Below are 27,935 nucleotides of genomic sequence, written 5' to 3'. Positions count from 1 at the left end.
CCATCATTAAATTCCTCTTACCCTGGTACCAAATCTCCCTGCTGCTCTCCCACAAAGAAAACACTGGATTTCAGCTCAACTTGCAGCATCATCAGTCTTGTTTGTTAACTCAGATTATTGGCTTTTTGTGGCAGGAGCTGCATCTCCCTCCTGTGTACAGACCTGAACGCTGCACTGGAAAACTAAATCCAGCTCCTGATCTGTTTGTCTGTCCCGAGTTCCCTCTCTATTTATCCAGTTTAGGCTCCTGAGCCCTTTCCCCTCCCTGCTCTGCTGCACAGGGGCACAACCTCACAGAGAAGGAACTGTTCCCTGCAGGAAGAAACTTATTCTGCATCACACACTTTCTCCTGTGCCTGCCCAAGCCTTCCTCTCCTCTTCCTCTGCCCCTGAGCATTCCCCCTCCGACAAAGCCAAGGCAGCAAAGCCCCCCAGTCCCACGGGCTGGTTTCCAGCACACGTGGGGACTGAGAGGTGATTTGTGTGATGCTGATCCCATTCCCCCCCTTCCCTGGGCTTTGCCGGAGGAAGGACACCAGCCTGACACCCCACAGCCCGTGGCACAGCCCAGGGTTTGTGGCCAGGAGCTGCTGACTGACAGGTCAAGCCCAGTTCCTCAGGGCTGGGCTCACTGGTCCCACTGTTACGGTCCCAGATTCCCCACATACCATCCCGCTGCGGCTCTTTTATAGCTCCCCATCCCCTTCCAGCAGCAATGACGCCGTTGTGGAGGGAATGGGGGCAGGCAGGGCTGGACATCCCCCCCTCCCCACCTTGGGGCAGGGTTTTCTCCCTCGTCCCTCTCCCCTCGAAGCCCCCCCGGCGCTTCACACGTGTCAGGGGCTGGCTCGATGAAGGGCAGGTTAATACCTCTGGGCCAAGGCTCCTGCTCTCCACTCCCCATCCCGCCTCCAGCTCCTCCACAGCCATGGACAGGATTTTCTCTGCCTTGCTGCTCTCTTTACTGCTCCTCCTCCAGAGCTACACCGTGTGCGGGGCCCCCCTGCAGCCCAGAGGTGAGTGGGGGGCGCGTTGGGTCCTCAGCCTCTGCCACTTGTGCCGGCACTGGGAAGGAGGAGAAGGGAGAGGGAACACCCAACATCAGCCAGGGAAGCGAAGGAACTTTCCCAACTGCGCTCCCAAGGCAGCAGGAGCTGGAGCTGGGTTTGCTTCTGGCTGGTCCATGACCTCAGTGTGCACTGAGGGACAGCGAGGTGGCACCGGCTCACCCCGAGCCCCCGGGGCAGCAGCCACGGGACTCCTGGGCCCGGCTGGAGAAGGCCCAGGTGGGAGAAGGGCTGTCCTCTGCCTCCCAAAACTTCTCCTGTGCCTTCCAAAGCCGCTCCTCTCCACAGCTCCACGAGGAGGGTCTGGCCAGGAGCTGGAGGAGGAGTTGGCCAGATCCCCCCGCTCAGCCAGGGTCACCTCCCCGGGCAGCAAGGTCTGGCTCAGGTCGATGAGGTTGATGAGAGCAGGACTTTCCTATGTTTTCCTTCATCCTGAGCAAAATCCTGCTCTGTTTGGCTTTCCAAGCAGGGTGTAGGGCAGCCAGGAGGGAGGGGAGCTGCCTGCTCTGTAGCTCTCATGGCTTTAACTCCCAGCTCATGTCAGCAAGTGCTGGACACCAAGGGAAGGGCTGCAGGCTCTGCTCCTGGGGAGCACCTTCCAGGGGCTCCAGGAAGCTGGAGAACTCACTGCCAGAGAGGCAGCCAAGGCCAAACTTACTTTGGGGTATTAAAAAAACATTGGAATGGTCCTGTGCTGCTGCAGAACAGACATTTGTGGGCAGGCTGAGGGTTGTCAGGCAGGTGTGACGGGGACTTCAGTGTTATCTGCTGCTCACGGAGGGAGATTTCTGCTACACTGACCCGTTCCTCCTCAGCAATTTGGGAAGGGAGAGTTATCTTTGCTGTGCTACTGAAGGCAGGAAATTAAACAGAGCAGGCATTCAGCTCAGCCCTTCTGCCACTTCTAAAATAAACTCCTTGTAGGTCTGGGTTACTCAGCAGCTTTCCTGCTCTTGGAATGAACATGGCAAAGATGCCATAAAAGATATTTTCTGCTAAATCAGGGCATAAAGTTCAGCTCTTCCTGCATAATTCCTAGTGTGGATATTTTTTTTTTTTAAAAAAACATTTTTATTTTAAAAACATTTTATTTCTGGTTTAATTCAACTTTTAAATAAACTATGCTGCGCCAAGATGTCAATCACAGCAAGTGTCCTGTCTGTCACCTCCTGGAAAGGATTAAGGCCTGTGAGCAGACAGGCTGAAATTCCAAAGCTCCCACCTGATATCCCTTCTTTTCCCTTCATTTCTCTGAAATATATTTTGCTCTCAAAAAAAAGAAGTTGAAAATGTTATTTAGGACAAAATCACAGAGCTTTCATGCAAAAAGAAATAAATATATTTCAAAATTTCTATTGGATCCAACTATTCCTAAGGGAAAAAAAATAACTTTTCCTCCTTGGTTTGTCAGTAAATCCAGAGGTGATTCATCAGCTACATGGGCAAAGGGGAATCTGGGCTTTATTTCTGCAGGGACTGATTGCAAAACTTTGAGCCTTTCTCTGTACCTTCATTTCTCACCTGTAAAATGGGCACAACCAAGCGAATTTTTCCTTCCTGTGCAACGAATTACAGTGGGAAAAATGAAAGTCATCCATATGGGAAAAGGTTATATTGCATTTTAGAGGAAATTAGAGCATCTGACAAAGTGACCACTGCCTGCTTCCCTTCTTTAGCATCTTTAGCAAAACCTTTCTGGGAGCCAGAGGCAGATTCAGCATTAGTGTCTCTCAGGAAACAAACCTGATTATATTCTTTATGGATATATCACAGGGTATTTATTTTTATCTGCCCAGAAGACTGAAAGCTCCATTAGATTTCACGCTGAGGACTTGCTATAATATTTATGTCATCATTTGGAACAGATTTGTTGGCCCAAAAAGCTCCCATTTAAAAATCTGTCCACAGAAATTTCCTTTCTGCCGTAACTTCTGTAGTCCCTGGCTGCAGAAATCAAATATTAACAGAGTGTTTGATGCCCTGATAGAGACAGGCTAAATGATGGCACAAAATTAAAAGAACAGCATGCTGTAGATCTGGTGGGGAAAAAATGGGACAATTCATTTGGAAAACCATAAAAAAAAAATATCAGCCCTTTTTTTTATGTTTTGCCGCAGCTGAAAATGAAGATGGAAAATAGCAGGAAAATGGGAGCTTAAAGAAATAATAATAACAATCACTCAGCTCGTTGCACTGCTAATGCTTCCAGCTCCTTTCCACAGCGGATGGTTGTGGGGTTGGAGAGATGAAGTGTCAGTTCTGTGGGTTCACAGCTCTGTGTCGTGTTCTCCCAGCCCAGCTCACAGGCACAGACCCGGGCTGTGTTACCAAACACAACCTGTCAAAGGCAACACACATTTTCAGTTAAGAACACGGCCAAATATCGTGTTTTTCTGCCAAGAGACCGATCCACCACCTCTGCCTTAAACCTGTTTCTACTGAACCAAAGTGCAGTTTGCAGTTCAAAATATTTGTCTCTGTTTAGAATCATGGAACCATAAAATATCCTGAGCTGGAAAGGACCTACAGGGATCACCCAATCCAACCTGTGGCCCTGCACAGGACACCCCAACAATCCCACCCTGTCCCTGAAAGCATTGTCCAAGCACTCCTCGAGCTTGTCCATGTCCATACGTGTCCATGTCTAGCATGAAAATGGGAAATTAAAGAAATAATATTAATAGTCCCCCAGCTTGTTGCACTGCTAATGCTTCCTGTTCCATGTCTAGCATGAAAACGGGAAATTAAAGAAATAATAGTAATAGTCCCCCAGCTTGTTGCACTCCTAATGCTTCCTGTTCACACCAGCTCCTTTCCACAGCCGAGGTTTGGTTGGAGAGATTAACTGTCAATTATGTGGGTTCCCGGCTCTGTGTCGTGTTCTGCCACCCCAGCTCACAGGCACAAGCCTGGGCTGTCTTACAGGAGTTTATTGGCAGTGCCATTAAGTGAAAACCAGGAGTTTTTCCTGCTGAGGTGGTTGGTTAATCCGGTGTTTCGATGCTCGGCTGAGCCTGAGCTGCTGAGCCTGGTGCCTGGTTCTGCCTGACGGAGATCCCATCTCATTCCTTAATATCCATCTGGGTGGTGGTGCCTGAAATTCCACAACCCCTTCCCAGGCTTTGTTTGGTGCATAAGTGCAGGGATGGGGCAACCCTGGCTGTTCATAGAGACTGGGAATGAGAGGCTGGAAAGCAGGGCCAGGAAAGGGGCCCTGGTGGGTGCCAGCTGTCCCTGAGTCAGCAGTGCCCTGGCAGCCAGGAGGGCCAACCCTGTCCTGGGGCATCAGGGAGGGGATTGTCCTGCTCTGCTCTGCCCTGGGGCGACCTCACCTCAACATTGGGGCAGTTTGGGGGGACACAATGGAGGGAAGGGATTGAGCCATTGGAGAATGTTCAAAGGAGGGCAAAGAGATGGAGAAGGGCCTGGATTTGAAGGCGTGGGAGGGAGGGGAGGGGAGGACACTGAGGGCACTTGGTGTGTTCAGCTGGAGCAGAGGAGACTGAGGGGAGACCTCAGTGCAGTTCCAACTGCCTGGGCAGGGGCAGAGGAGGGGCAGGGACTGAGCTCTGCTCTGGGGGAGCAGGGACAGCACCCAGGGAACGGCTGGAGCTGTGTCAGGGCAGGCTCAGGTTGGATCTCAGGCAAAGGTTCTTCCCCCAGAGGCTGGTTGGGCACTGCCCAGGCTCCCCAGGGCAGTGGGCACAGCCCCAAGGCTGCCAGAGCTGCAGGAGGGTTTGGCTGATCCTCTGGGGCACAGGGGGTGACTCTTGGGGCTGGGCCTGTGCAGGGCTCAGGGTTGGACTCCATGAGCCTTGGGGGTCCCTTCCAGCTCAGCACATTCTGGGATTCAGTTCACAGCTTTCTCTCTCCCCTCTTTGCTGCCATAAGTGGATAATGTTTCATTACTGACATCAGTGACAGCCTGGGGGGACAAGAGGTAGAGACCAAAGCTGAACACACCAAGTGCCCTCAGTGTCCTCAGGCAGCTTCCCCTTAAGGCCCTTCACCCCCTCCATTGCCTTCCTTTGGACACTCTCCAATGGCTTCAGATCTTTCTTATATTGTGGTGCCCAAAACTGCCCCAATGTTGAGGTGAGGCCGCCCCAGGGCAGAGCAGAGCAGGACAATCCCCTCCCTGCTGCCCCAGGACAGGGTTGGCCCTCCTGGCTGCCAGGGCACTGCTGACTCAGGGACAACTGGTCACCTACCAGGACTTGCTTTCCTAAGAAAGGATAAAGAACATTTAGAATCATCAGGTTCAAGTGCTCTCTGAGACAGGCAGAATCTGTTTCTGGTCATGCCTGATGGAGATCCCATCTAACCAATTAATACCCACACTGATCATGGTGTCCCAAATGCCACAACCCCAGAGAGGATTGAAGCTTCCTGCTCCTCTCTGCTCAGCCACTGCTCTCCCAAGACCACTCTCTTCCCTCCCAGGACACTTTGGTTCTATTTTTATCTTTCCCCTCCCCTCCTTCCCCGTCGCAGGCACCCTGTGCAGGACCAAACCCACGGACCTGGTGTTCATCATCGACAGCTCCCGCAGCGTCCGCCCGCACGAGTTCGAGAAGATCAAAGTCTTCGTGTCGCGGGTGATCGAGGGGCTGGACGTGGGGCCCAACTCCACCAGGGTGGGGGTCATCAACTACGCCAGCGCCGTCAAGAACGAGTTCTCCCTCAAGACCTACCACACCAAGGCCGGGCTCCTGCAGGCCGTGAGGAGGATCGAGCCGCTCTCCACGGGCACCATGACCGGCCTGGCCATCCAGTTTGCCATCAGCAGGGCCTTCAGTGACTCAGAAGGGGGCAGGGTGAGGTCTCCCAATTTTAATAAGGTAAGCCAATTGAAAATTTCTTTTTGTTAAAGTGAATTAAAATTTTTTCTTGGTGGTTTCTCGGGAGCTTCCTTCTCGAACCGCTTTTGAGGAGAGCGATGGGGCCGAGGCGGAAGAAATGAATGGAAGCTGGAAAAAAAAAAAGATCAGACAGGTTTATAGGTCTGGTACTACCAGTGAGGATGCTGAGAGAAATCTGAAAGTGTATTTTTGGTGTATCTTCCCATGATGGAACACAAGCTCGCCGGGGCTCCGGGAACTGTGGGAGTTCCAAGGAAAGATTCTGCACATGACAGTGGACGAGCTGAGGGGTGTCTTGAGCCACAAGATTCTGGAAAACAAAGCTCAGCTTTGAGACTTAGAGAAAGAAAATTTAAAAAAAAAATCCCAATGTGCCAATGCACAGAAACATTTCTGTTCTTGAGCATTGAGAGGCAAATTTACCTCTCACTGCTTCCAACATAACCTTGTAAAAATATTATTTCTCATCTCATTCTATTGTTGTTCCAATGTCTAGAAGGGCCAGAAGCTCCAAGCTTCTGGGAGGTGCAAACCTCTCAGTTCTTCTTGAAAACAAAGCTCAACTTGGAGACTTAAGAGAAAGAAAAATAAAATAAAAAAAAACAACTGAATTATTTGAATGCCAGACCACAGAAACATTTCTGTCCTTGAGCACTGAGAGGCAAAAGAGACATTTCCCTCTCACTGTTTCCAACATAACCTTGTAAAAAGATTATTTCTCCTCTCATTCCATTAATTGCTGTTCCAGTGTCCAGATGGGCCAGAAGCTCCAAGCAGGAGAGGGGTTCCAAGGTGCTTGTCCTCCTTCCAACAACGTCAGCAGTGGCTGCTCACTGTGTGACAGTAAATGAAGTAGGAATTAAGAAAGAGTTGGATGATGGTCCTGCCCTTGGAGAAGCTCAGCTCTTACCAGGAATATGATTATAGCTTTCATTTCCATGTCTCCTGTCATCAGACATCCACTCAAAGCTGTTGAGCACCTTTCTGGTTGGATGAAGGTGCTGAGGGGTTCCAGTCAGGGCACAGAGTTTTCTTTCCAAAAGTGGGCAGAAATTTCAGGCAGTTGCTAATTTGCCACTAATTAGGACCTGACAGCTCCAGGCAGCTCTTCCCCAGGTCCATCCCTGCCACCCTCATCCATGCAAAGGATTTAATACTAGAAAAACACACTCATGGACACCAAGGTGGCTTCTCTTCTCCACATTTGGCCTGGGGGCAGATGCCCAGCAAAGGGAGTTAAAACTGCTCCAGGGATCTGTTCCAATGAGGAACTCATGGCTGGAAAAGAATTCCAGTGCTTCCCACGGCACCAGTGATCCCACACGGAGCACAGACCTGACACAGCTCCAGGGCTCTGAGCTGGGAGTCATCTCCTCCCCTCAGAGCTGGGGGAAATCAAGGGATAGGAAACATGGGGGAAATCAAGGAATAGGAAATCTGGGGGAAATCAAGGAATAGGAAACCTGGGGGAAATCAAGGAATAGGAAACCTGGGGCTCCTCATTCCCCCTGGAATAGTGCCTGGGTCCCAAACGAAGGATCCTGAAGGAGGAGTTTGACTCCCAGTGCTGTTGCATGAAGGCAGATCCCATTGAACTTGCCAGTTTTCTTATTGTTTACCTTTCAAATGGAATAAATAATGGGATCCTTTTAGATCCACTTTCCTCCAGGACTGGTGTGAAACCCATTCATGCCCCTCAAAAATCCCACTGTATTCCTTTATTTCTGCTGTCTTTACCTAATTCCCCAATGTCTTTTAAGAGACTGGGACCATATTTAGGTCAGGCCTGGCACATGGGTCAGGCCTGGCACACAGCCCTGATTTATGCAATTATATATATATTTATATCCATTATAATACTTCCAGAATTAACCTCGATTTTTATTCCTGACTCATGCTGACACCTCACACACAGCACTGCCCATCCCTGTGGATTGAAGAGACATTTTCACTGAGCTGTCCATGAAAATGCTGGATTTCCATCTCTAAGGAATCTCTTCCACACCATTAAATAACCCCTTTCTTTGTGCACTGTTTTCCTGCTCTTGTCTGCTCTGCATCTGTGCTGCCAGACAGCCCAGCCAACACTCTCTTCCCATCCTTGCTCTTCCCTGTCATCCCAATCTTTGTGTGGGCAGCAGCACAAAGAACTCTGAAGCTGCTTTATCTCCTTGAAATCTTCTTTCCTGGACACCTAAAAAAAAGGCAGAAAAGCAGCAGAGGTCTTTTGAATGATTTCTCTTAGGCATTAAACTAAGGGGAAAAAAGAAAATCACCGCATTTTCCCCTCTTTCTTTCTACTTTGGAGCTGAGCAAAGAAAATCACGGAGAGGTTGGGGTTGGAAAGGATCTCTGGAGGTCACATGGCCCAGGTGGGGCCACCCAGAGCTGGTTGCACAAGACCACACCCTGATGGCTCTTGGATATTTCCAAGGTGGAAAACTCCACGACCATTTGCACTTCTTGCACTTCCCTGGTTATTTTTGGTGGTTTGGGTTTTTTTTTTCCCATTATGCCTTAAAGTCCAGCAAGTTTTTTCCCTTCTGTGACACAGGTGGTGACCCCACCACCTGCCTGGGAGGCTGCAGAGATTTAGGGAAGCTTCCAGAAAGCCTGGACACGGTCCTTGCTCCTTCCCACTGCAGAAATCCAGCAAGACCTTGTGAAAATCCTGATTTTCAGCCGCGTGGGACACTGGGCAAAACATCCCACACTATGTTGTGCTTTGTGCAGCAAATGTCACCCCGGGGCAGGGAAAAGCACTATTTGTTTCTGTAGGAGCTCAGGGAAAAGTCTGTTCATACCTTTCTCAAAACCCACGGGGGGCCCAATTACTCGGAGCTTTTTTATTTTAGGCAGAACAACCAATAAATTGTCAAATTGCTGAGCAAATCAAGGGTTTATTTGAGTTCCTGCCCAATTCTCCTTTCAGCGCTGTTAGAACATGGTGTTGTGGAGAGGATAACGAGGCATCACCACCTCATTAGCTGCTGGATTGTCTCCACAAGCAGCCCCGAGGTGGGAATACCTGGGGATGCCCAGGAATCCTCTGGTGTCTCAGTTAATCAGCAATAAATTGTGTCACGAGAACACGGGGGATTTCTGTGTGACAGAACAAACATGAGAGGGATCCAGAAAGTCAGGAATTCACTGCCTGGTTAAAACGAGCCCGAGATTTGACCTTGAAGAGCAGAATTTCTGAGCTTCCTTAGGGCAAAACTGCAGATCCTGCTCAGCTGAGCCAACAGAAAGGTTCAGCCTTTCTTAATTCCCCTCACATCACTTAGTCCAGCTCAGCAGAGCCTCTCCAGGATCCAGTGGCTGCTCCTTCCCAAACAAGGCACATACCAGGATTCAGCTTTTTAAATGAGACAAGGTCACGACACAGAGAATTACAGAGATCCTGAGACTGCAAATAATTTGGAGGTAGGTTTAAAAATAATAATAAAAGAAAAGAAAAAAAAAAAAAGGACATTTTTTCACCTTGACTCAGGCTGGCAGGGTGAATGTGGGAAAAAATACATAACACTTGGGGGGGGAAAAAAATCAGGATTTCCTGATTATTTAGATAACCAAATATGATCTCAAAAATCCTTTTATACCGGTTTTATTTCTTACACTCTTTCTGTATCACCTGGTCCTGGCTGTAGTCCCAAACAGGCTGGTTGGTCTTGGTGCTTGGTTCATTTTCTCCTCTGATTAATTCCTGATGCCAAATCCAGACTCTTTGCCCCCAGAAGTTTTGTTTTTCCCCAACAGCAGGTCAGAAAGCGACGTGAATTTTGAGTAGCTTTTCACACAGGTACATCCCGAAGATCTTCCCCACACGATCCGGGTGTGGATGCTGCTCCCAGGCACCTCCCGGGCTGTCTCTGGGGCTCAGCTTTAGCTGAAGATTGCCACAAGGAGATGGAAAGGAGCTCATTAAAGCTGGAAACTCACTTAATTTAGGCAGAAAATAGCGGGGGGACACCCCCCACCTCCCTCCTGTGCCAAACACTCGGGGCAGACGCTGCTCCTGACAGGAGCGTGTTCTCAGGGCGCTGTTCTCGCAGGAGAGACTCGCTGGTACATCTTGTTTGCTGACAGGTTGGGTTTGAAAAGCTCTAATTGGCAGCGCGGGAGGGTTTGCAGGAGGCAGAGGGCTGAGAGCTGAGCCGAGGGCTCTCTCTCCTGGCAGGAGGATCCATTGCATGGCTGGTTCTGCTCCCGCTCCGGGGACAACCCCAGTCCTCCCTTACCACCTTCATCCCCCTCTACAACGCACACTTACATCTCCTGCTCCTTATTTCGGCCGCAATTAGAAGAGATAAACTTGAATTTCTTTATGCCCCCCCGGGAAGCAGCCAGTTGTGGAATTGTGGCGCTGCTGGGAGGTTTTGTCTGTGCAGCCCTTCGGAAGTGCAGGGAAACAGCTGCACTTACAGATTGGAAAGCTCGACGTTTTTCATGGTTTGGTCATATTTTGGACAGAAGGAAAGCTCTGAGCGGGGCAGGGGATTGCTTTGGCACTGCAGGATTGCTCTGGGATAGGGGACAGTGGCAAGGGAACGGCTGGAGCTGTGTCAGGGCAGGCTCAGGGTGGATCTCAGGCAAAGGTTCTTCCCCCAGAGGCTGGTTGGGCACTGCCCAGGCTCCCCAGGGCAGTGGGCACAGCCCCAAGGCTGCCAGAGCTGCAGGAGGGTTTGGCTGATCCTCTGGGGCACAGGGGGTGACTCTTGGGGCTGGGCCTGTGCAGGGCTGAGGGTTGGACTCCGTGATCCTTGGGGGTCCCTCCCAACTCAGCATATTCTGGGATCTGACAATCTGATGACCTTCCTCCAGCCCCAGTGGAACTGTGCAGAGGAGCTTCACAGCTCCCAGACCAAATGGTTCAAATCCCAGGACACCAGGGAGCCACTGGAGCAGGAGCTGCTCCCATCCCATGGCAGTTCCTCCTCCACAACGCTCTCAGGGACAGGGGGGGATTTTTGGGGTGTCCTGGGCAGGGCCAGGAGTAGGACTGGATGATCCTTGGGGGTCCTCTCACCTCAGGATAATCAGCTGGAGGGTGGGCAGAGGGGGAAGGAGCCTCTTCCCCTGCATTCCCTGCACCCCTTGGACGTGTGGGGCAGGGAATCACACTCCTGACCTTCCCCAAGGGGACTTTTTTCCACCCTAACTGAGCAGCTGGTGGGTCTTTTTTCATCTTCAGAAAGATGGAGAGCACACATGGCATAGAGAACAGCAAATCCTGCCTCACTGACCAGCTGATGGCTCAGCCAAACCCCCTCTTGCTGCCAGACAGATTTTTTTTCCTGCCTTTTTGATGTTTCTTTGCTTTCTGTATTACTGAGGGTGTTTGCTTGTGATGTGGAGGGTTTTTTTGCTTCACAGATCACCTGCTGCTGCCGATTTTGTTTCTCCATTCTGCATTACATCCCATCTGAAGTTGGCAGTGGGCTCACAATATAAAACAGTTGTAAGGAGAAGTGGCAGGAGCAGATGAATTGGCAAAAAAACGAGAATTAAGGTCTTGTGACAATGCCACTCTCAGAAGAAAAATAAAAAGGAAAAAAGGACAAAACAGGAGCAGGAGCAGGAATCTTGGAGGCTTTCCACTGGTTCAGGGCATCACCTAACCCAAGGTGAAATCCAGTTCCTGCTAAAACCAGCTGCCATTTAATGCTGGTGTTGACAGGGGTAGGATTTATTGTGGATTTATAGGACATCAGAAATCCTGGCAGGCAGGGAATCAGAAATCCTGGGAGAGGGAATCAGAAATCCTGGCAGGCACTGACACGCAGTGGGACCTGAGGCTCTTCCCGTCTCTCTGCTCCAGCTTCTCCATCTATTAAAATGTGGACAAGTCTCCATTTCATGATGTTTCCATGACACTTCCTGAGATTCCCTGAAGTCCCACGTTGAGTTAGAGCTGTCCTGAGTGTCAGCTGGGTGTTCATGAAGACAGAATTTGGCTTGAAGAGGAGTTTGTGTATGAAGAACATCACCTTTACCTTGGTTTCCTTAGGGGTGAGATGCACCCATTGTCCCTTAATTAAACCAGTTACATCCCTGGAAGAATCCCAGGATATGCTGAGCTGGGAGGGACCCCCAAGGACCATCCAGTCCAACCCTCAGCCCTGCACAGGCCCAGCCCCAAGAGTCACCCCCTGTGCCCCAGAGGATCAGCCAAACCCTCCTGCAGCTCTGGCAGCCTTGGGGCTGTGCCCACTGCCCTGGGGAGCCTGGGCAGTGCCCAACCAGCCTCTGGGGGAAGAACCTTTCCCTGAGATCCACCCTGAGCCTGCCCTGACACAGCTCCAGCCATTCCCTTGGAAAGCTGGTGGTGGGAGGTTAAAATTCGTGCCTCTTGTCTGCTCGTGACCTTGCAGAACTTTCCCCAGGTTTCACTCTTACTTTATATATGTTTTTGAGTCACAAATAATTTCCAACTCTGACTAATTAACTAAAACCACTCTGCCTTTTTCATTTCTACTTCATTTTACCTTGATATTTTAGCCTGGGATATCTAAAATTTCAGTCCAGGCAATAAAGGCTCTTGTGCCTGAGCTCAGAGCCTGCATGACCTGGTGGCTGAAGGGACAGAAACTTCCCAACCTGACCCTCCCCTGCCTCACCCTCAGGCCATTCCCTCATTTAACCTTTGCAGCTCAGAGAGGAACTAACTCCACGTGGAAGAATGGCCTGTGTGGTGTCTGAAGAACGGGAAGAGGTGGCGGGATTTCCTTTCTCCTAAATTTTAGAAACGTGAGAGCTTTTTTACTGCCCCAGCCTTTCCACAAGTGATGGTGTGTGACACTCCAGCCCTGGGAGCTGCAGGATCACGGGCTCAGCCAGGAGTTTGACTTTAAAATATATAAATAGGGTTCTTTATACCTTGAGAACAAGCCACAGACTTGATCCCAAAGGGTATTTTTATTAATTTAGGGGAGAAAATAAGGGAACCTGGCAAAAGGGCACCACACGAGCTGGACAAAAATGTTCCACCACAATCCTGACCCAGCACAGACTAATCCAGAAGACTTAAGTCAAAATTCAATCCCTCCACAACACTTAAGTCAAAATCCAACCTCTCCAGCTCCCAAAGCCACCCAGAGCATCAAGAAAGGGGCAGAGAAAGAGAAGCAGAGGGAGCAAGAAGAGAGAAGGAGGCAGAGGGAGAGGAGGATTGGGAAGCTGCTGCTGGAACCTGGTGGCAGAGCAGCTCCCCCAGGGCCAGAGGGCAGGGCTGGGGCAAACCTGGGCCTTTGGGTTCAGCTGCTCTGGGCCCCATGGCCACCCCCCAGGGCCCACTGGCCACTCTGGGGGGCCAGGCCAGGGGGAGGGGCAGTGTCCTCACTGTCCCTGCCAGTTTGAGCTGGGTCAGGGGCTGCAGGAGCTGAGGGTGTTATAGGGCAGTGCCCTCACTGTCCCTGTGAGCTGGGGGTGTTATAGGGCAGTGTCCTCACTGTCCCCATATGAGCTGGGAGGTGTTATAGGGCAGTGTCCTCATATAGCTGGGGGTGTTATAGGGCAGTGTCCTCACTGTCCCTGTGGGCTGGGGGTGTTATAGGGCAGTGTCCTCACTGTCCCTGTGAGCTGGGGGTGTTATAGGGCAGTGTCCTCACTGTCCCTGTGGGCTGGGGGTGTTATAGGGCAGTGTCCTCACTGTCCCCATATGAGTTGGGGGTGTTATAGGGCAGTGTCCTCACTGTCCCTGTGAGCTGGGGGTGTTATAGGGCAGTGTTCTCACTGTCCCCATATGAGCTGTGGGTGTTATAGGGCAGTGTCCTCATATAGCTGGGGGTGTTATAGGGCAGTGTCCTCACTGTCCTTGTGAGCTGGGAAGTGTTATAGGGCAGTGTCCTCACTGTCCCTGCTGGGTGAGGGGCTCCAGGAGCTGGGGCTGTTATAGTTTTCCCGGGCTGTTTGTGACTGGCAGCTGCTCCAGCGCCTGGCACGAGGGACCCAACCCTCCGCCACGTCCATGAGGTTCCCCCCATCCCTTCCCCCTCCCCACACACTGCTCCCCGGGGTGGCTCTGACCCCTCAGCCACCCCCCTGGTGTGCCACGAGTGCCCTCTGTGTGCAGGTGGCCATCGTGGTGACGGACGGGCGGCCCCAGGACGGGGTGCAGGACGTGGCCGCCCGTGCCAGGGCCGCCGGCATCGAGATCTTCGCCATCGGGGTGGGCAGGGTGGACATGCCCACGCTGAGGCAGATCGCCAGCCAGCCCCTGGATGACCACGTGGACTATGTGGAGAGCTACAGCGTCATCGAGAAGCTGACCCAGAAGTTTCAAGAAGCTTTCTGTGGTAAGTCCTTGTCACCAAGCCCTGGGCTTCCCAGCCGGGAGCTGTGCCAGCTTTTCATGGAGATATGGAATGGTTTGGGTTGGAGGGACCTGAGAGACCATCTAGTTCCAACCCCTGCCGTGGGCTGAGACACCTTCCACTAGCCCAGGTCTCACCTGTTGAGTCAGCCTGGCAAGCAGGGAGGTCGAGCTGTGGTTTAAATGACCTTTAAGGGTCATCTGGACCATTCCCTGCAGGGACACCTTCCACTAGCCCGGGTTGCCCAACCTGGCCTTGGACACTTGCAGGGATCCAGGGGCAGCCACAGCTTCTCTGTGCCAGGGCCTCGCCTTATGGGTCCCTTCCAACTCAGAATATTCTGGGATTCTGTGATAACTTGGAAAAAGATTCCTTGGATGGCAGTAGAGGTAACTCTGGCCCTGGGTGAGGATGGAAGGGAATTGCCTCTGATCAGATCTTGGACTGAAGAGGCAGAAGAATGGGAAAGGAGGGAAACAGAATAAAGAATAAGATGTTCAGAAATACATCAGGTGACCTGGACATTGCATTAAACCCATTCCATGAGGACCAGATGAGCTCCAGGGGTATGAAACTAAAAGAAACAGCAACTCTACTGGCCAAAATGTGGGTTTTCCTCGAAACCCTGTGTCTCAAGACAACAATTTTGACATAGCTAAAATCTCATCTCATTTCTGAGGTGATAAATGAGGCTTCCAGCTACACCCTTGGCTTCTCCCCCACCTCACCTGTTGAGTCAGCCTGGCAAGCAGGGAGGTTGAGCTGTGGTTTAAATGATCTTTAAGGGTCATCCAGACCATTCCCTGCCACGGGCAGGGACACCTTCCACTAACCCAGGTTGCTCCAACCTGGTCTTGGACACTTCCAGGGATCCAGGGGCAGCCACAGCTTCTCTGGGCAGCCTGTGCCAGGGCCTCCCCACCCTCACAACCAACAATTCCTTCCCAATATCCCATCTAGCCCTGCCCTCTGGCAGGGGGAAGCCATTCCTCTTTGTCCTGTCACTCCAGGCCCTTTTCCAAAGTCTCTCTCCAGTCTTTTCCCATGGAAGTTGTATCATCCCTCATCCACCTGCTTCCTTGTTCCCAGGACATGTGTCCTCAGGGTGGGAGACAGATGTCCTTTAAGTTGCCTTTCCAGAATCACGGATTTTGTTCAGAGAATTCCAGGTTTTACTTGAAGTCTCCAGACTTGGCTGGCACAGCAGAGTTCAAACATGGCCCAGGTCCTCCTTGAGGCACTGAGAAACAACCAGGAAAACGTGATCTTTGCACATCTAAAATAATTATTTTGATGTTTTTAAGCCTTTCTGAGCAGTTCTGAGAGTTTGGTTTGAAATCCACCCCACTCCCCCCTCCAGTGTTGTCTCCTGAATTCCCAGTTCAGGAGGGATAGTTTCACTGAGCTGCCTTTTCCTGTTGGTTTTGGAAGTTTCACGAAGCAGGAATTTCTCCTGGCTGGTGCAGGATGTAACTCCTTTCTTCACAGCACATCAGAAGAGCCCGAGTATCCTACAAACACACATTCCCTCCTCGTGAGCAGCTGAATGGAGTGAAAATACTTTATTACTTTCAACTGTACCCCCAAGGCTGCAGGAACGGTCTATAAATATCCATTTTATGGCAATAAAGGAGACCTGGGGGGCTTCACACTCCCCTTCCCTGGAAGAAAAGATGTGTGGCAACACTTCTCCCAGGGTGTGATTCCACCCTGATGATTATGGCACAACATTCCAGACACATCCACAGGGCTGGGACCTGTCAAACTCCCCGAGGCCAATTTCTCCAGGAGGTGTAAATCCTCGTGATTCAACTCTCAGGTTGGAAATAATGGAGGTGAGCAGCTTTTCTGTCAAGGAAAATTGCCTCCCGTGTAGAAAGGAGGACAATTTGGAATACAGAGTGAGCCATGTGTTATAATCAGGTGATAATATAAAGTGAGGGCTGTTTTATCAGGTGTCACCACAGCAGAAGCTCACGGAAGAGGGGAAGAAATATTTCAGACTAAAGGAGGGAGAGAGAAAAATTGGAGAAGGTGGAATCCAGGCCAGGAATATTTGTGGGAGTTTGTGTTGGCTGCCCTGGAATCAGGAGTCAGCCAGACATGGGGAGGCCTCACCACATGTGTTGAAGTTCTGACATTGGTGTCACTCAAAAAAAAAATAAAGGGGAAAGAATACTTTCTGTGCCTTGCTTTCCAAATTCCTAACGTGTGGATGTCAAAGCTCCTGCCATGGTAAAAGCCCTCAGAGGTGCATCCAAGGGAAGCACTGCAGGAGCATCGGAGCACTGATGGACAGCCAGCTTGGCTGCTGGACCCTGGAGCAGCTGCCCCAAACCCACCCCTGCAGAGGAACCCAAACACCACCCAGCTCAGTCTGAGAGCAGGGAGAAGTCCAACCTGCTTTCCATGTGCTCAAACTCATGAGGAAAAGGGATCCATCCAGTGGCAAGATCTCTGCAGGCTTTGGAGAACTCGCCCTGAGAGCTCAGGGTCACACAGCTCCGTGGGCAGCAATATTCCCAAGGACATGGGCTTCCTACAGGCTGGAAAGATCTACCAGACATAGGAAGGCTAAAAAAAGTACAAAATATGTGCAGAGCAGAACAAAAATGACTTGGAATAGCAAACAGAAGGCCCTTGACTCTGAAAGACTCTGCGTCACCTCCCATCAGTCGGAGGGAAGTCAGTGCTTGGAATTCTGCACAGATTTCCCTGGTATTTGGAAATGAATTTGCTTCAACCAGATTTACTCTGGAGTGTGTTTTCCATCCCTGCTGGAGCTGGGACAGTGTTGTCACTCACCCAGTGCTGCAATCCAGCTCCTGTTTGCTCAGCCCCTCAGGAGTCACATCCAGGTGAAGCTCAGCAGGAACGTTTGTGGAGAGTGGGTCTGAGAGCTGCACGTGTGAGGGGAGCTCTGGAGGGAATTCTGAGCATGAATCCCATCCAGGAAAGACAACTGCACATGGGGCTGAACTCAGTGATCATATTTGTAGTGCAGAGCTGGAAAAAATTGGGATTGGCCAGCCCAGATGGTGGGTTGGAAAGCAAATCTCATGCAGGAGCTTTGGAGAGGGAAGTGTGCTGGGATGGAAGTGGGCTGGGATGGAAGTGGGCTGGGATGGAAGTGGGCTGGGATGGAAGTGGCTGTGATGGAAGTGTGCTGTGATGGAAGTGGGCTGGGATGGAAGTGGGCTGGGATGGAAGTGTGCTGTGATGGAAGTGGGCTGGGATGGAAGTGTGCTGTGATGGAAGTGGGCTGGGATGGAAGTGGGCTGGGATGGAAGTGGGCTGGGATGGAAGTGGGCTGGGATGGAAGTGGGCTGGGATGGAAGTGGCTGGGATGGAAGTGTGCTGTGATGGAAGTGGGCTGTGATGGAAGTGGGCTGGGATGTGCTCAACACACAGAGGGGTTTTGCCCTCAGAGTGGAGACTATTCCTAGTCCTGGCTGTGCCTTGGAGTCAGGAGACTTGTCAAAATGTCTCCTTGCCTCCTGCAGCTGCTCTGTCCAAGAGCAAGGACCTGGATGTTTGTCTTGTGGCAGAGTGGATTTGGTTCTGGGACAAATCCCCTGCTGTGGGTGGGCTCGGGCAGGGCTGAGTGGAGAAGGCTTGGCCTGGGCTCTGATTCAGGACAAATATCCCGTGTTGTGCATGGGCTGAGCCGGGTCTGGGTGGAAAAGTCTTGGCCTGGGCTCTGATTTTAATCCCCACTTTTTCTTTCAGTGGTGTCTGACCTGTGTGCCACTGGAGACCACGACTGTGAGCAGATCTGTGTGAGCACCCCAGGAGCCTACAAATGTGCCTGCAAGGAGGGCTTCACCCTCAACAACGATGGCAAGACCTGCAGTGGTGGGTGATGCTTTCCACCTGCACTGAGCAGAGCTGGGAGCTCAGTGGGATGGGGGGATAGGACTGAGCCAGAGCAGCTTCTGTTCAGAGAAGGCACAAAAGGAAACCATGCACTTCCATCATACTATGAAAGGAAACCAGGCACTTGTATACTTTTATACTATATAATTTTAAAATCATTTCGAAAACATTGCTGTGAACTGTTGCTGAGTTTTGATTGATTAAACCCATTTCCTTGGCCATTAAATGGCACTAAAATTAAATTTTCCTACGTAATTAATTGGAGACTTTTTTTTCTGTTTTCTTTTGCCCTCTCCTCACGTGTTTCCTCAGCTTGCAGTGGTGGGCTGGGATCTGCTCTGGATCTCGTTTTCCTGATCGATGGCTCCAAGAGTGTGAGGCCTGAGAACTTTGAGCTGGTGAAGAAGTTCATCAACCAGATCGTGGACTCGCTGGAGGTGTCAGACAAACAGGCCCAGGTGGGGCTGGTTCAGTACTCCAGCTCTGTCAGGCAGGAGTTTCCCCTGGGGCAGTTCAAGAACAAGAAGGACATCAAAGCAGCAGTGAAGAAAATGTCCTACATGGAGAAAGGGACCATGACAGGCCAGGCTCTGAAGTACCTCGTGGACAGCTCCTTTGCCAGCATCAACGGGGCCAGGCCCGGCGTGCCCAAGGTGGGCATTGTCTTCACTGATGGCAGGTCCCAGGATTACATCACAGATGCTGCCAAAAAAGCCAAAGACTCAGGTAGGCCTCCTCAATTCTTGGGGGCTTGTTTCTCCCTCAGACCAGGGACTGCCTCGTGTATCAACCCAGGATTCTTTCCCTGGAGATGTCTCTTCCTTAGGGCACAAACAGGTTCCTGCAGGTGTGTGCAGACATTTCCTGCCTGTGCTTGGATGCTCATAGAGAACTTGGAGCCACCCTGGCTGGGCTTCAGGTGCATCTTGCTTTGCCAGTAGCAGGTTTGAGTCCTCGCTGGCTCTTTGGTTTCAGTCTGCTGGAGGTGTTTTTGCTGGGCAGGGTGGAGTGTCCCACACTTGGGATGGGATGGGGTGGGATGGGATGGGATGGGATGGGATGGGGTGGGATGGAGTGGGATGGGATGGGGTGGGATGGGATGGGATGGGGTGGGGTGGGGTGGGATGGGATGGGATGGGATGGGATGGGGTGGGGTGGGGTGGGTGGGGTGGGGTGGGGTGGGATGGGATGCACACCAGTCATGCTAAACACAAATGTCAAGGAAACTGAGGATGCCCCATCCCTGGAAGTGTCCAAGGCCAGGTTGGAGCGACCTGGACTAGTGAAGGTGTCCCTGCCTATGGCAGGGGGTGGAATGAGATGCACTTCAAGGTCCTTTCCAACCCAAACCATCCTGTGATTCTGTGATTTGTCTGGGGTTGGCAATGAAATCCAGCTCTCAGTGGCACACGTGGTGAGGCAAAGATGACCATCAGAGAGCCCCCTGGAGAATAACAGGAGCTGCAGGACCAGGTGTGGCTTGGCTGTCTCAGCCTTGAGGCCTGAAAAAGGAAAATAAAACAATAACCAAAGCAGAAATACAGATTAAGAATAACTATGGACTCCCTGGCACACTCATAAGAAACTTTCTTCAGCTTCTCTTGTTTAGTAAAAGTGCCCAGTGGCCACATATTGATACATTAATTTGCCTAAACCCCATAAAATATTAATATCTGAAGATGTGCCCCTTTGCTGACCTGCTGAGCAGGTTCCAGACTCTGCCATCCCTGTGTGAAATGGACACAGCCTGTGTGAACTCACTCATGAATTGCTAAATCCTCTCCTTCCCTTTAACTTCGGGCTCCGCCACTAGATGGGACTAAGGGCCAGCACATCATCACCAGGGTCAGGGACGAGCTCTGAAAACCAATGTTTACAGAGCAACTTGACATGTTATGAGGATGTTCAGCTCTTATAAACCAGAAGGTCTTTATAAGCTGCATTTACAGAATTTATTCCCCTGTGATGATAAAATTTTATGCCTTGTTTCTTCCTCCTCTTTTGACCCTGCAAGGAAATCTCCAGTCTCTGTCCATGAGTTCTTTCTGTGGGATGAATAACAAGGAGTTTCTAACGAGACTCCAGACTTGTTCTTTGAGTTTAACTTGGAAAAACAAACAAATATTTGATTCATCCAGAGCTGGAAAGACAAGGCAAAAAGAGGAGGAGGGGAAAGGATTGCCAAGAAAAGCTCAAGGAGCATTTGGAAACTGCTCTCAGGGATTGTTGGGGTGTCTGTGCAGTGCCAGGAGTTGGACTGGATGATCCCTGTGGGTCCTTCAAGCTCAGGGTATTCTGTAATTCCACGAGTCTAAGCAGAGACTAATATTTTGGACCTGGGGTTAATTGGTATCATCATCCAAAATAGGCAAGTTGGGCTTTGGTTCAGCAGAAACAAGTTTAAGGCAGAAAAGCACAATAGCTGGACGTGCTCTGACCTCCCAGGGAGTGCTGCTTTTGACAGACTGACTGACTGCAATTTTAGGAGGAGAGACAGCTCTAGCACAGAGGACTTTGCCCCTCATGGGCTGGTCAATAGTGGCTGCAGCTTGTTTTGGAAACTTCCACTGCTTCCTTTTGCTGTGTTATCTCTTCCTTATCACTTGGATGCATGACCCTGTCGGGGTGTTACAACCATCTGTCCTTTCTTTTATCTCCAAAACCTTGTTCTTGTGGTCACAGTGGCCACCACTGTCCTCCCCATCACCACAGCAGCAGCTCACAGTGACCACATCCTGCACCAACAAGGAACTGCAGCCCCTTCTCCCCACCCACCCTACTCTTGCCCCACCACCACAGATCATCCCCTGGGCACCACATCCTCCTCCATGCCCAGGCTCAAGCCCCTGGAGATGTTGAAAACTGATTTCCAGAGCTTTGGGAAACCCATAAAGTTGGTCTGAGCTGGGCTCAGGTGCCATCTGGTAAATTCTAGTAAGACTTTGCCTGCAAACATCCTTTTGAACCCTGGCTGAGCTGGCTGGAAGGAGCTGGACTAGTAGAGGCAAAGGGGTTAATTTGCCAGTTAACATCTGGAAAGTGTGGAACTGGGGGTGCAGAGGGGGGATGAGGATGTCCAGCCTGGCAGGGGGGTGGTCCCATCCCAGCTCCATGTCCCACTGACAGGTTCCTGTTGCTCCCAGGCTCCCCATCCCCACAGCAGCACCTCACAGGGACCACATCCTGCACCAACAAGGAACTGCAGCCCCTTCTCCCCACTCCCCCTGCCCTTACCCCACCACCACAGCTCATCCTCTGGGCACCACATCCTCCTCCATGCCCAGGCTCGAGGTGATGAAGATGTTCACAACTGATTTCCAGAGCTTTGGGAAACCCATAAAGTTGGTCTGAGCTGGGCTCAGGTGCAGTGAGTCAATAAATACACGATCCCAGCTTTGGAATCAGAACCTGGAATACTTTATTGGACTTACAACTTGATATTTAAGGGCTTTAGGGTCTACATATTCAACAGGGGGGTTGCATATTCGTTTTATTCCAATTGGGGGTTTCACAATGATGAGGTAATAGGGAAAAACCCAGGTTAACAAATCTTGGGGTCTTACATCACAGGAAAAACCCACTTTATCCCGGGGGATTTCCATGGGGAAAAAGGTGTTGGGTTTACAGAATGAAAGGATTGAGGGAACACAAAGGGAGAGATAAAACACAAAAGGTTTTCTGCACAGGTTTGATGAGCTCAGGGCTTGGTTTCTCCGGGCTTAGGCAGGACATTCCAAACCCATGACACCAATGGATCCTTATCTGGACTCTAGATGAGGGTTTTTTCCCCAGTCTCTGTCAGCCCAAAGCTTTTGTTTAAACTTAGCAGTTCTCTTTTTCTCATATCCAAAATCTGGAACCCAACAATCAGGTGACCAAGCCAGACTCGCCTGATAAATCCCAGTAAGACTTTGCCTGCAGACATAACTTTTGAACCCCGGCTGGAAGGAGCTGGAACAGTAAAAATCAAGGGGTTAATTTGCCAGTTAACAGCTGGAATGTGTGGAACTGGGGGTGCAGAAGGGGTGCTCCCATCCCAGGTCCCACTGACAGGGTCCCGTTGCTCCCAGGCTTTCGGATGTTCGCGGTGGGAGTCGGGAATGCCGTGGAGGATGAGCTGAGGGAAATCGCCTCCGAGCCCGTGGCTGAGCACTATTTCTACACTGCTGACTTCAGAACCATCAGCAAGATCGGGAAGAAGCTCCAGATGAAGATCTGTGTTGGTGAGAGTCGGGGGGGGGGTTAATCCCAGCGTTGGAAGGCTGGGAGCAGAAGGACAGAAACGCCCTGTCAGGTGGATGTTACAAAAACTCTCTGTTCTCAGGGCGTTGAGTTGGCAGGTGGAAGGATCAGGGGACACCAATTTTGGGTGGTTACCTACACCTCAGCAATCTCCCCCTCTCCCAAACTCCCCCTCCTTCCCTTTTTCCTCCACCTTTCTCCCCTTCTCTACCTTTCTCCTCAGAAATTACGAATTCAGGCTGGGCCAGCTCCTGAGAGCAGCCAAAGGTGGCAGAAGAGGAGATCTCTTAAAAGAGAAGCCAAGGCTTGATTTATTTGGTTTAATATGTAGATCATCACCAAACTGAAGCTTTCTAACCACTGGCTGCTTCTCCAGGCAGACAGGCACCACGGGGGTGACACATTCCAAGTGGAGATAAGCTCCTGGTACCTTCAAAATGACTCGTAGGTGCCTAAATTTGGGCAACATCAATGCCAAGTTGCTCATGTTTGGGCAGCCCAGTGCTGCAAAGGCTGAGAGAGGACTGAGAGGGAGACAGCTGTGACTAAATTTAAGGAAAAGTTGACCTGTAAATAACCTAAGTCTAGAAATGATTAAAAAAAAAGAACTAACACAGCTATTTTAGGTGTTTGTGGGTTTTTTTTAAGGAATCACGTGCCTCCTATGAAATATTGGCCCTTTGTGATGCAGCTGCTGGTTTGAGGCAGATGCTGGTGAACCCCAAACACCCAGGCTTGGTTTTGGCCACTGAAAACCTTGCAGACATCTGAGAGCTGCCCTGCCAAGCTCACCAGGAGCTCTCCTGTCCAGTCCAGGTGCTCGGGCTCCTTTATCCCACCAGGGAAATGTTTCCTTCCACTTCCCAGTGAGATAAACTGCCCAGAGCTCTGGAGGGGCCTGGTAGATCCCAAAAGAGCTCTTCCAAGCTCAGCTCTGCTTCCCAAGAGTGTCCAGACCTGCTCTTCCTTTCTCCCTGATCCCCACAGCTCTCACGGCGTCGGGAGATGTTCCACAGCATCAGCTGGATAAAATAATGCACTTTGCCAAATTTCTTCCCCTTTTTTTGCCATTTCTAACGTGATTATTTGTGCCAAACCCACGGAACTATGAGCTGCAGTAGGTGATTCGTCTCTTTTTCTCTCTGGATGTAAATTAGAGAGAAAAATCACTCAGGAAATTAAGAGCTTTGCCTCAGGAAAATCAAATTTGGATCCTTGCACCCTTAGAGGTCATTATGGATAAGTGCCTTGTCCTCCAGATTCCTAAAAATGTTATTTTCCTTTCCTCTTGGGGACATCTAAGAGGCCCCAGTGGAAAATCACACTGCTTATGATTAGTTAAAACATTTAATTAGAGAAGTTGTTTGAAGGATAGATCACTCCCAGCACGCTCCAGGGCTCTTCAGAGAATCAGATTTGCAAGACAGAGACTTTCTTTGCCACGACTCCTCTGAAAAGTAGGAGTCAGTCCAAGAACAAAGCGATGGGAGCTGTGTAAAAAAACCCCAACATACTGTATTTAAAGGTTTTTTGAGCAAGCAGACACATTTTGGCTTTGGCATTAAAAAAAAAAAAAAGGCAAATTTCAGAAAAACTATTTGTTTGCAAAAAAAAAAATATTAAAAAATCAATTTGGGTAAATATATTAGTATTTGAGTATTTAAAAAAAAAAAAAAAGAAAGGAAAGGAAATATTTACATTTGTTTGATTTCCAGTGCCAGCTTGTATTTATCAACAGATGGCCAGAAATCTTCTGGTAATATCCACCTTTAGTTTACTCAGGACTTGAGGTTTTGTGTAAATGATGTCCTTTCCTTTAAAAAGTCTTACTCTTGTTTACTCCTTCCATTTCCTTTCTTTTCCCAACCATTTTTTACTCCTTTTTTACCCTTTTTTGCTCCCACCCCAGTTAATTTTTCTTGAAGAACAGATGGAAATTACTGACGAATAATTTCAGGGTAACAAACTCATTAATGCCTGTTGCTCCATCCACTCAAGGACTGGAAAACTGAAGCAAAGCCCAACCAAGTCTTGACTCAGCTGGTAACCAGGGCCTCCAGTTTTCATTTGATGTTATTTGGGAGATTGTTTGGAGTACCACGTTTGCTCACAGTCAAATTTTTGGGGCAAACTTTAAGCAACAGCAGAAGAGCTCAGTGGGCTTTTAGGAAAGTGGAAATCTGGGGGAGATTTTCCTGCTCAGAGCCCTGGCCTGTATGACAAGAAAACGTGACATTCTCTGGTCATGTGAGAGCCAGAAGTGATCAGTCAGATAATTAGAAGGGATGATAATTTGATTTCCTTCCTGTTTCTGACAAAGGAACTAAGAATTGCTTTATTTCACTGATCTCAGTAATTCTGATTAAATTTTTTTTTTTTTTTTTTTTGGTACCACCTAACTCACCTTCTCCACAGAGGAGGATCCCTGTGAATGTAAATCCATCGTGAAATTCCAGACCAAAGTTGAAGATCTCATCAATTCATTGCAGCAGAAATATATCCTTTGGGAGCTGGCTTTGTCCAGCCCTTGCTGGCTTGGGTTGTGTTTTCTGCTCCTGGGGGAAGGAGGTTGGGAAGGAAGCTGGAAACAAGACTTTTGGGTTGTTGGATGTGGCATTTTACGCTCTGGTCTGGTTGACAAGGTGGGGATTGGTCAAAGGTTGGACTTGATGAGCTTGAAGGGCTTTTCCAACCTTAATGGTTCTCTGATTCTGTGAGGGTGGGTCTGCAAACTGCAGGGCTTGTCCTCTTGGCTGTATAATCTGGATAATTCAGAAGGACACATCCAATAGTCAGATCCAAACTGGGCTAAAACTCAGTTCTAGGAGATAAATTCTCACGTAGCTGCTCAGTGTAAACATCTCCAGCCAGGTGACTTTGATCCCATCTCAACCAAGGTGCTGGGAAATGCCTTTTTCCACGCTGGGTCCCGTCACAAAGATCATGAACGAGGTGGAAAGAGAAACAAGAAAACAAACAAACAAACAAGTTGTGAGAAAGCTTCAAACTTCTCCTGGAGGGAGGAATTTGTAAAGCCTCCCACGGGGCTGGGGAGGTTTTTCACCGCTGAGAATAAGGAGAGGGTGTGATTTTAACAGCGATGTTCTGATTTATTCACACATTTCCTGCTTTGCTGTGTCACTCGCTGGTTTAGTTTCTACTCTTTAAGTCAAACCGAGTGAAATCCGTGACTTGTGTTCTGCAAAAGGTCACAGGAAATCAGCACTTCTCACCCAGGGTGTCGCTGCTCCCGAGCCCATGGTGAGAAGCAATTAGTGAAACGAGCAGAAAATTGCTGTGACACCCTTTGTGGCTCCGAGAAAAGCACTTGGCTCCTCTCTCCAGGCTGCTCAGGGTCAGGAACTCCCTGTCAGCCACTCTAAACACCTCACAGGTTTTACTCTTCCCTGCAAAGGTGTGACAGGGGGGTGTGCACAGACCTTTCCTACCTTCAGCAGGAGGTCAGCAGCTTGAATAGTTGTGGAAATGCCAGAGTGGATGAGAAATTCCCTGTGCTCTCAGCAAGGCAGCACCAGCCCACTCCTTATCAGTCAGGGAGGACTGGAGAAAGGAATCAAGGAATCATAGAGTGGTTTGGGTTGGAAGGGACCTTAAAAATCATCCAGTGCCACCCCCTGCCATGGGCAGGGACACCTTCCACCAGCCCAGGTTGCTTCAAGCCCTGTCCAAGCTGGCCTTGGACACCTTTCAGCCCAATGCTAAGATCTAAACAGGTTGTGAAGTGTAGGAACCTGGAGGTGAGTTGAGGTCAGACTCTCCCAAAGTGCTCTGTAGGAAAGAACAACAAACCCCAGCGTTTGGAAGGTGCAGCAAGAGGGAGATTCCATCACACACTGGCAGTGGGAATGATGAGCCACTAAAACAAACAGTGGAAGGGTGTGGAATCACAGAATCCTGGAATGGTTTGGGCTGGAAGGGACCCTAAAGCTCATCCAGTGCCACCCCCTGCCATGGGCAGGGACACCTTCCACCAGCCCAGGTTGCTCCAACCTGGCCTTGGACACTTCCAGGGATCCAGGGGAAGCCACAGCCTCTCTGGGCAACCTGAGCCAGGGCCTTCCCACCCTCCCAGGGAGGAATTTCTTCTTAATATCTAATCTAAGTCTGTCTTCATTTGGTTTAAAACTCACTGTCTGTCCACGTCAAAAGTCACTCTCCCAACGTGCACTGTCATTTTTCCTCCTTAACTCCTGCCCACTGGAAGCTCTGGCAAAAAGGATCGAGGCCCTGGAGAACAAGATCATCTAAAGTCCCAGTACAGGATTTTTTTACCTCCTTCCTAGAACTCCTCCACTTGTCAGGGAGGGCAGCTCAGCCACAGAGCTCTGGCCAGCTTGTATTTGAGTTCTAGAATACCTGCATTTGTTTAAAAGGGAAGAAATATAACAGTAGAGCATTGTATAATGGGCAGAGCACTGTGTGTTGCATCATATAGAGTGCATATATTAAAACAAAAAAAAATCTGCAAAGATTTGTTTTTGATTTAAAGCTTAATATATATATGTGTGTTAATAAGTCCTGGATGATGAGCTCTGTGAATCCTCGCTGTGTTCTTCTGCAGCTTCTGTTTCTGTGCATGAGATAATTTAATTTAAAAGTCAAAGTGACTTCAAATCACCTCAGCTGCTGAGTGGAAGATGCCAAAGCTGATCACCTTGTTGTTGGGAACATGATGAGTGTGGCAGTAAGAGAAGTAGAGCAGCGAGCCCTGAGCGTGAGCTGCGGGTGGGATGGGACAGGCTGGGTTTACCCAGGGCTGTTGGACAGGGCAGAAAGAGAAAAGCTCGGCTTTCCCAGCCAGTGGATGGTCTCTCAGTGGCCCAGGGATGGAGCTCCTGCTCTGGGTGAGTCCTGACAATGTGCAATGATCTGGTGGCCTTGGCTCTGTGTGAAAACAGCCCTGATGTCTCTCCACATCCTCACCTGGAGCTTCAAAGCATCATCAGCACCTGAAACACAGGGAACTGCTGCTGGAGCTGCCCATGGAAGAGGTGACTCCATTGCTGCATCATCCAGAGCCTCACTGGCTCCTCCTCAGCCCACGGAGTCACAGAATCCCAGGATGGGTCAGCTTGGAAGGGTCCCCAGTGGCCCATCTGGTCCCACCTCCCTCCCCAGAGGACAGGGGACAGATGGTTCCCACACCTCTAAGCACCTTCAAAGCCACCAAGTTCATCTCCAGACCTTTCAGCCCCTCCTCCTGCCCCTGGATTCCCAGCACTGGCAAGACAAAGCAGCAACGTGGACTGGAAGCACCTCAGACCTGCCTGTCTCCTGCAGCTGTAGCCTGGAATTCAGTCCTGGGAGGAATGGGGGCCCTGGAGCCCCATGGAATGGTCACACCCTTGGGATGGGAGCACAAGGAGCTGGGTTTGGGGGGGTGGGGGGTGGGGGTGTTGTGGTTTTATTTTTTGTATCAAAATATTTATACTTGAGACTACGTGAAAAGCTTTTCAGAACGACTTGGCCTGTTCAGAAATAGTGTTTTGGGGGGAATATTAAAAGTTTGCTGTGAATTTTAAAAGTGAATTTCTTCTTTTTTTTTTTTTGGT

At 50.0% G+C, this 27,935-nt stretch overlaps 1 protein-coding gene across 1 annotated transcript; it reads left to right on the top strand.

Moving 5' to 3' along the window:
- The first annotated feature begins 700 nt into the window (after positions 1–700).
- On the top strand, positions 701–27,907 carry MATN1 (matrilin 1). The gene is made up of 8 exons (XM_064635406.1): positions 701–1,016; positions 5,562–5,908; positions 14,004–14,226; positions 17,974–18,099; positions 18,433–18,846; positions 22,191–22,343; positions 24,778–24,858; positions 26,582–27,907. Exons 1-8 carry the CDS (start codon positions 716–718, stop codon positions 26,629–26,631), a joined length of 1,695 nt encoding a protein of 564 aa, XP_064491476.1. The 5' UTR covers positions 701–715; the 3' UTR covers positions 26,632–27,907.
- The last annotated feature ends 28 nt before the right edge of the window (positions 27,908–27,935 follow it).

This window comes from Pseudopipra pipra, chromosome 24, assembly GCF_036250125.1.
Source record: "Pseudopipra pipra isolate bDixPip1 chromosome 24, bDixPip1.hap1, whole genome shotgun sequence".
NCBI classification, from domain to species: domain Eukaryota; kingdom Metazoa; phylum Chordata; class Aves; order Passeriformes; family Pipridae; genus Pseudopipra; species Pseudopipra pipra.
Note: the sequence above shows the minus strand (reverse complement) of the source record. Positions and strands in the feature narration are given on the sequence as shown.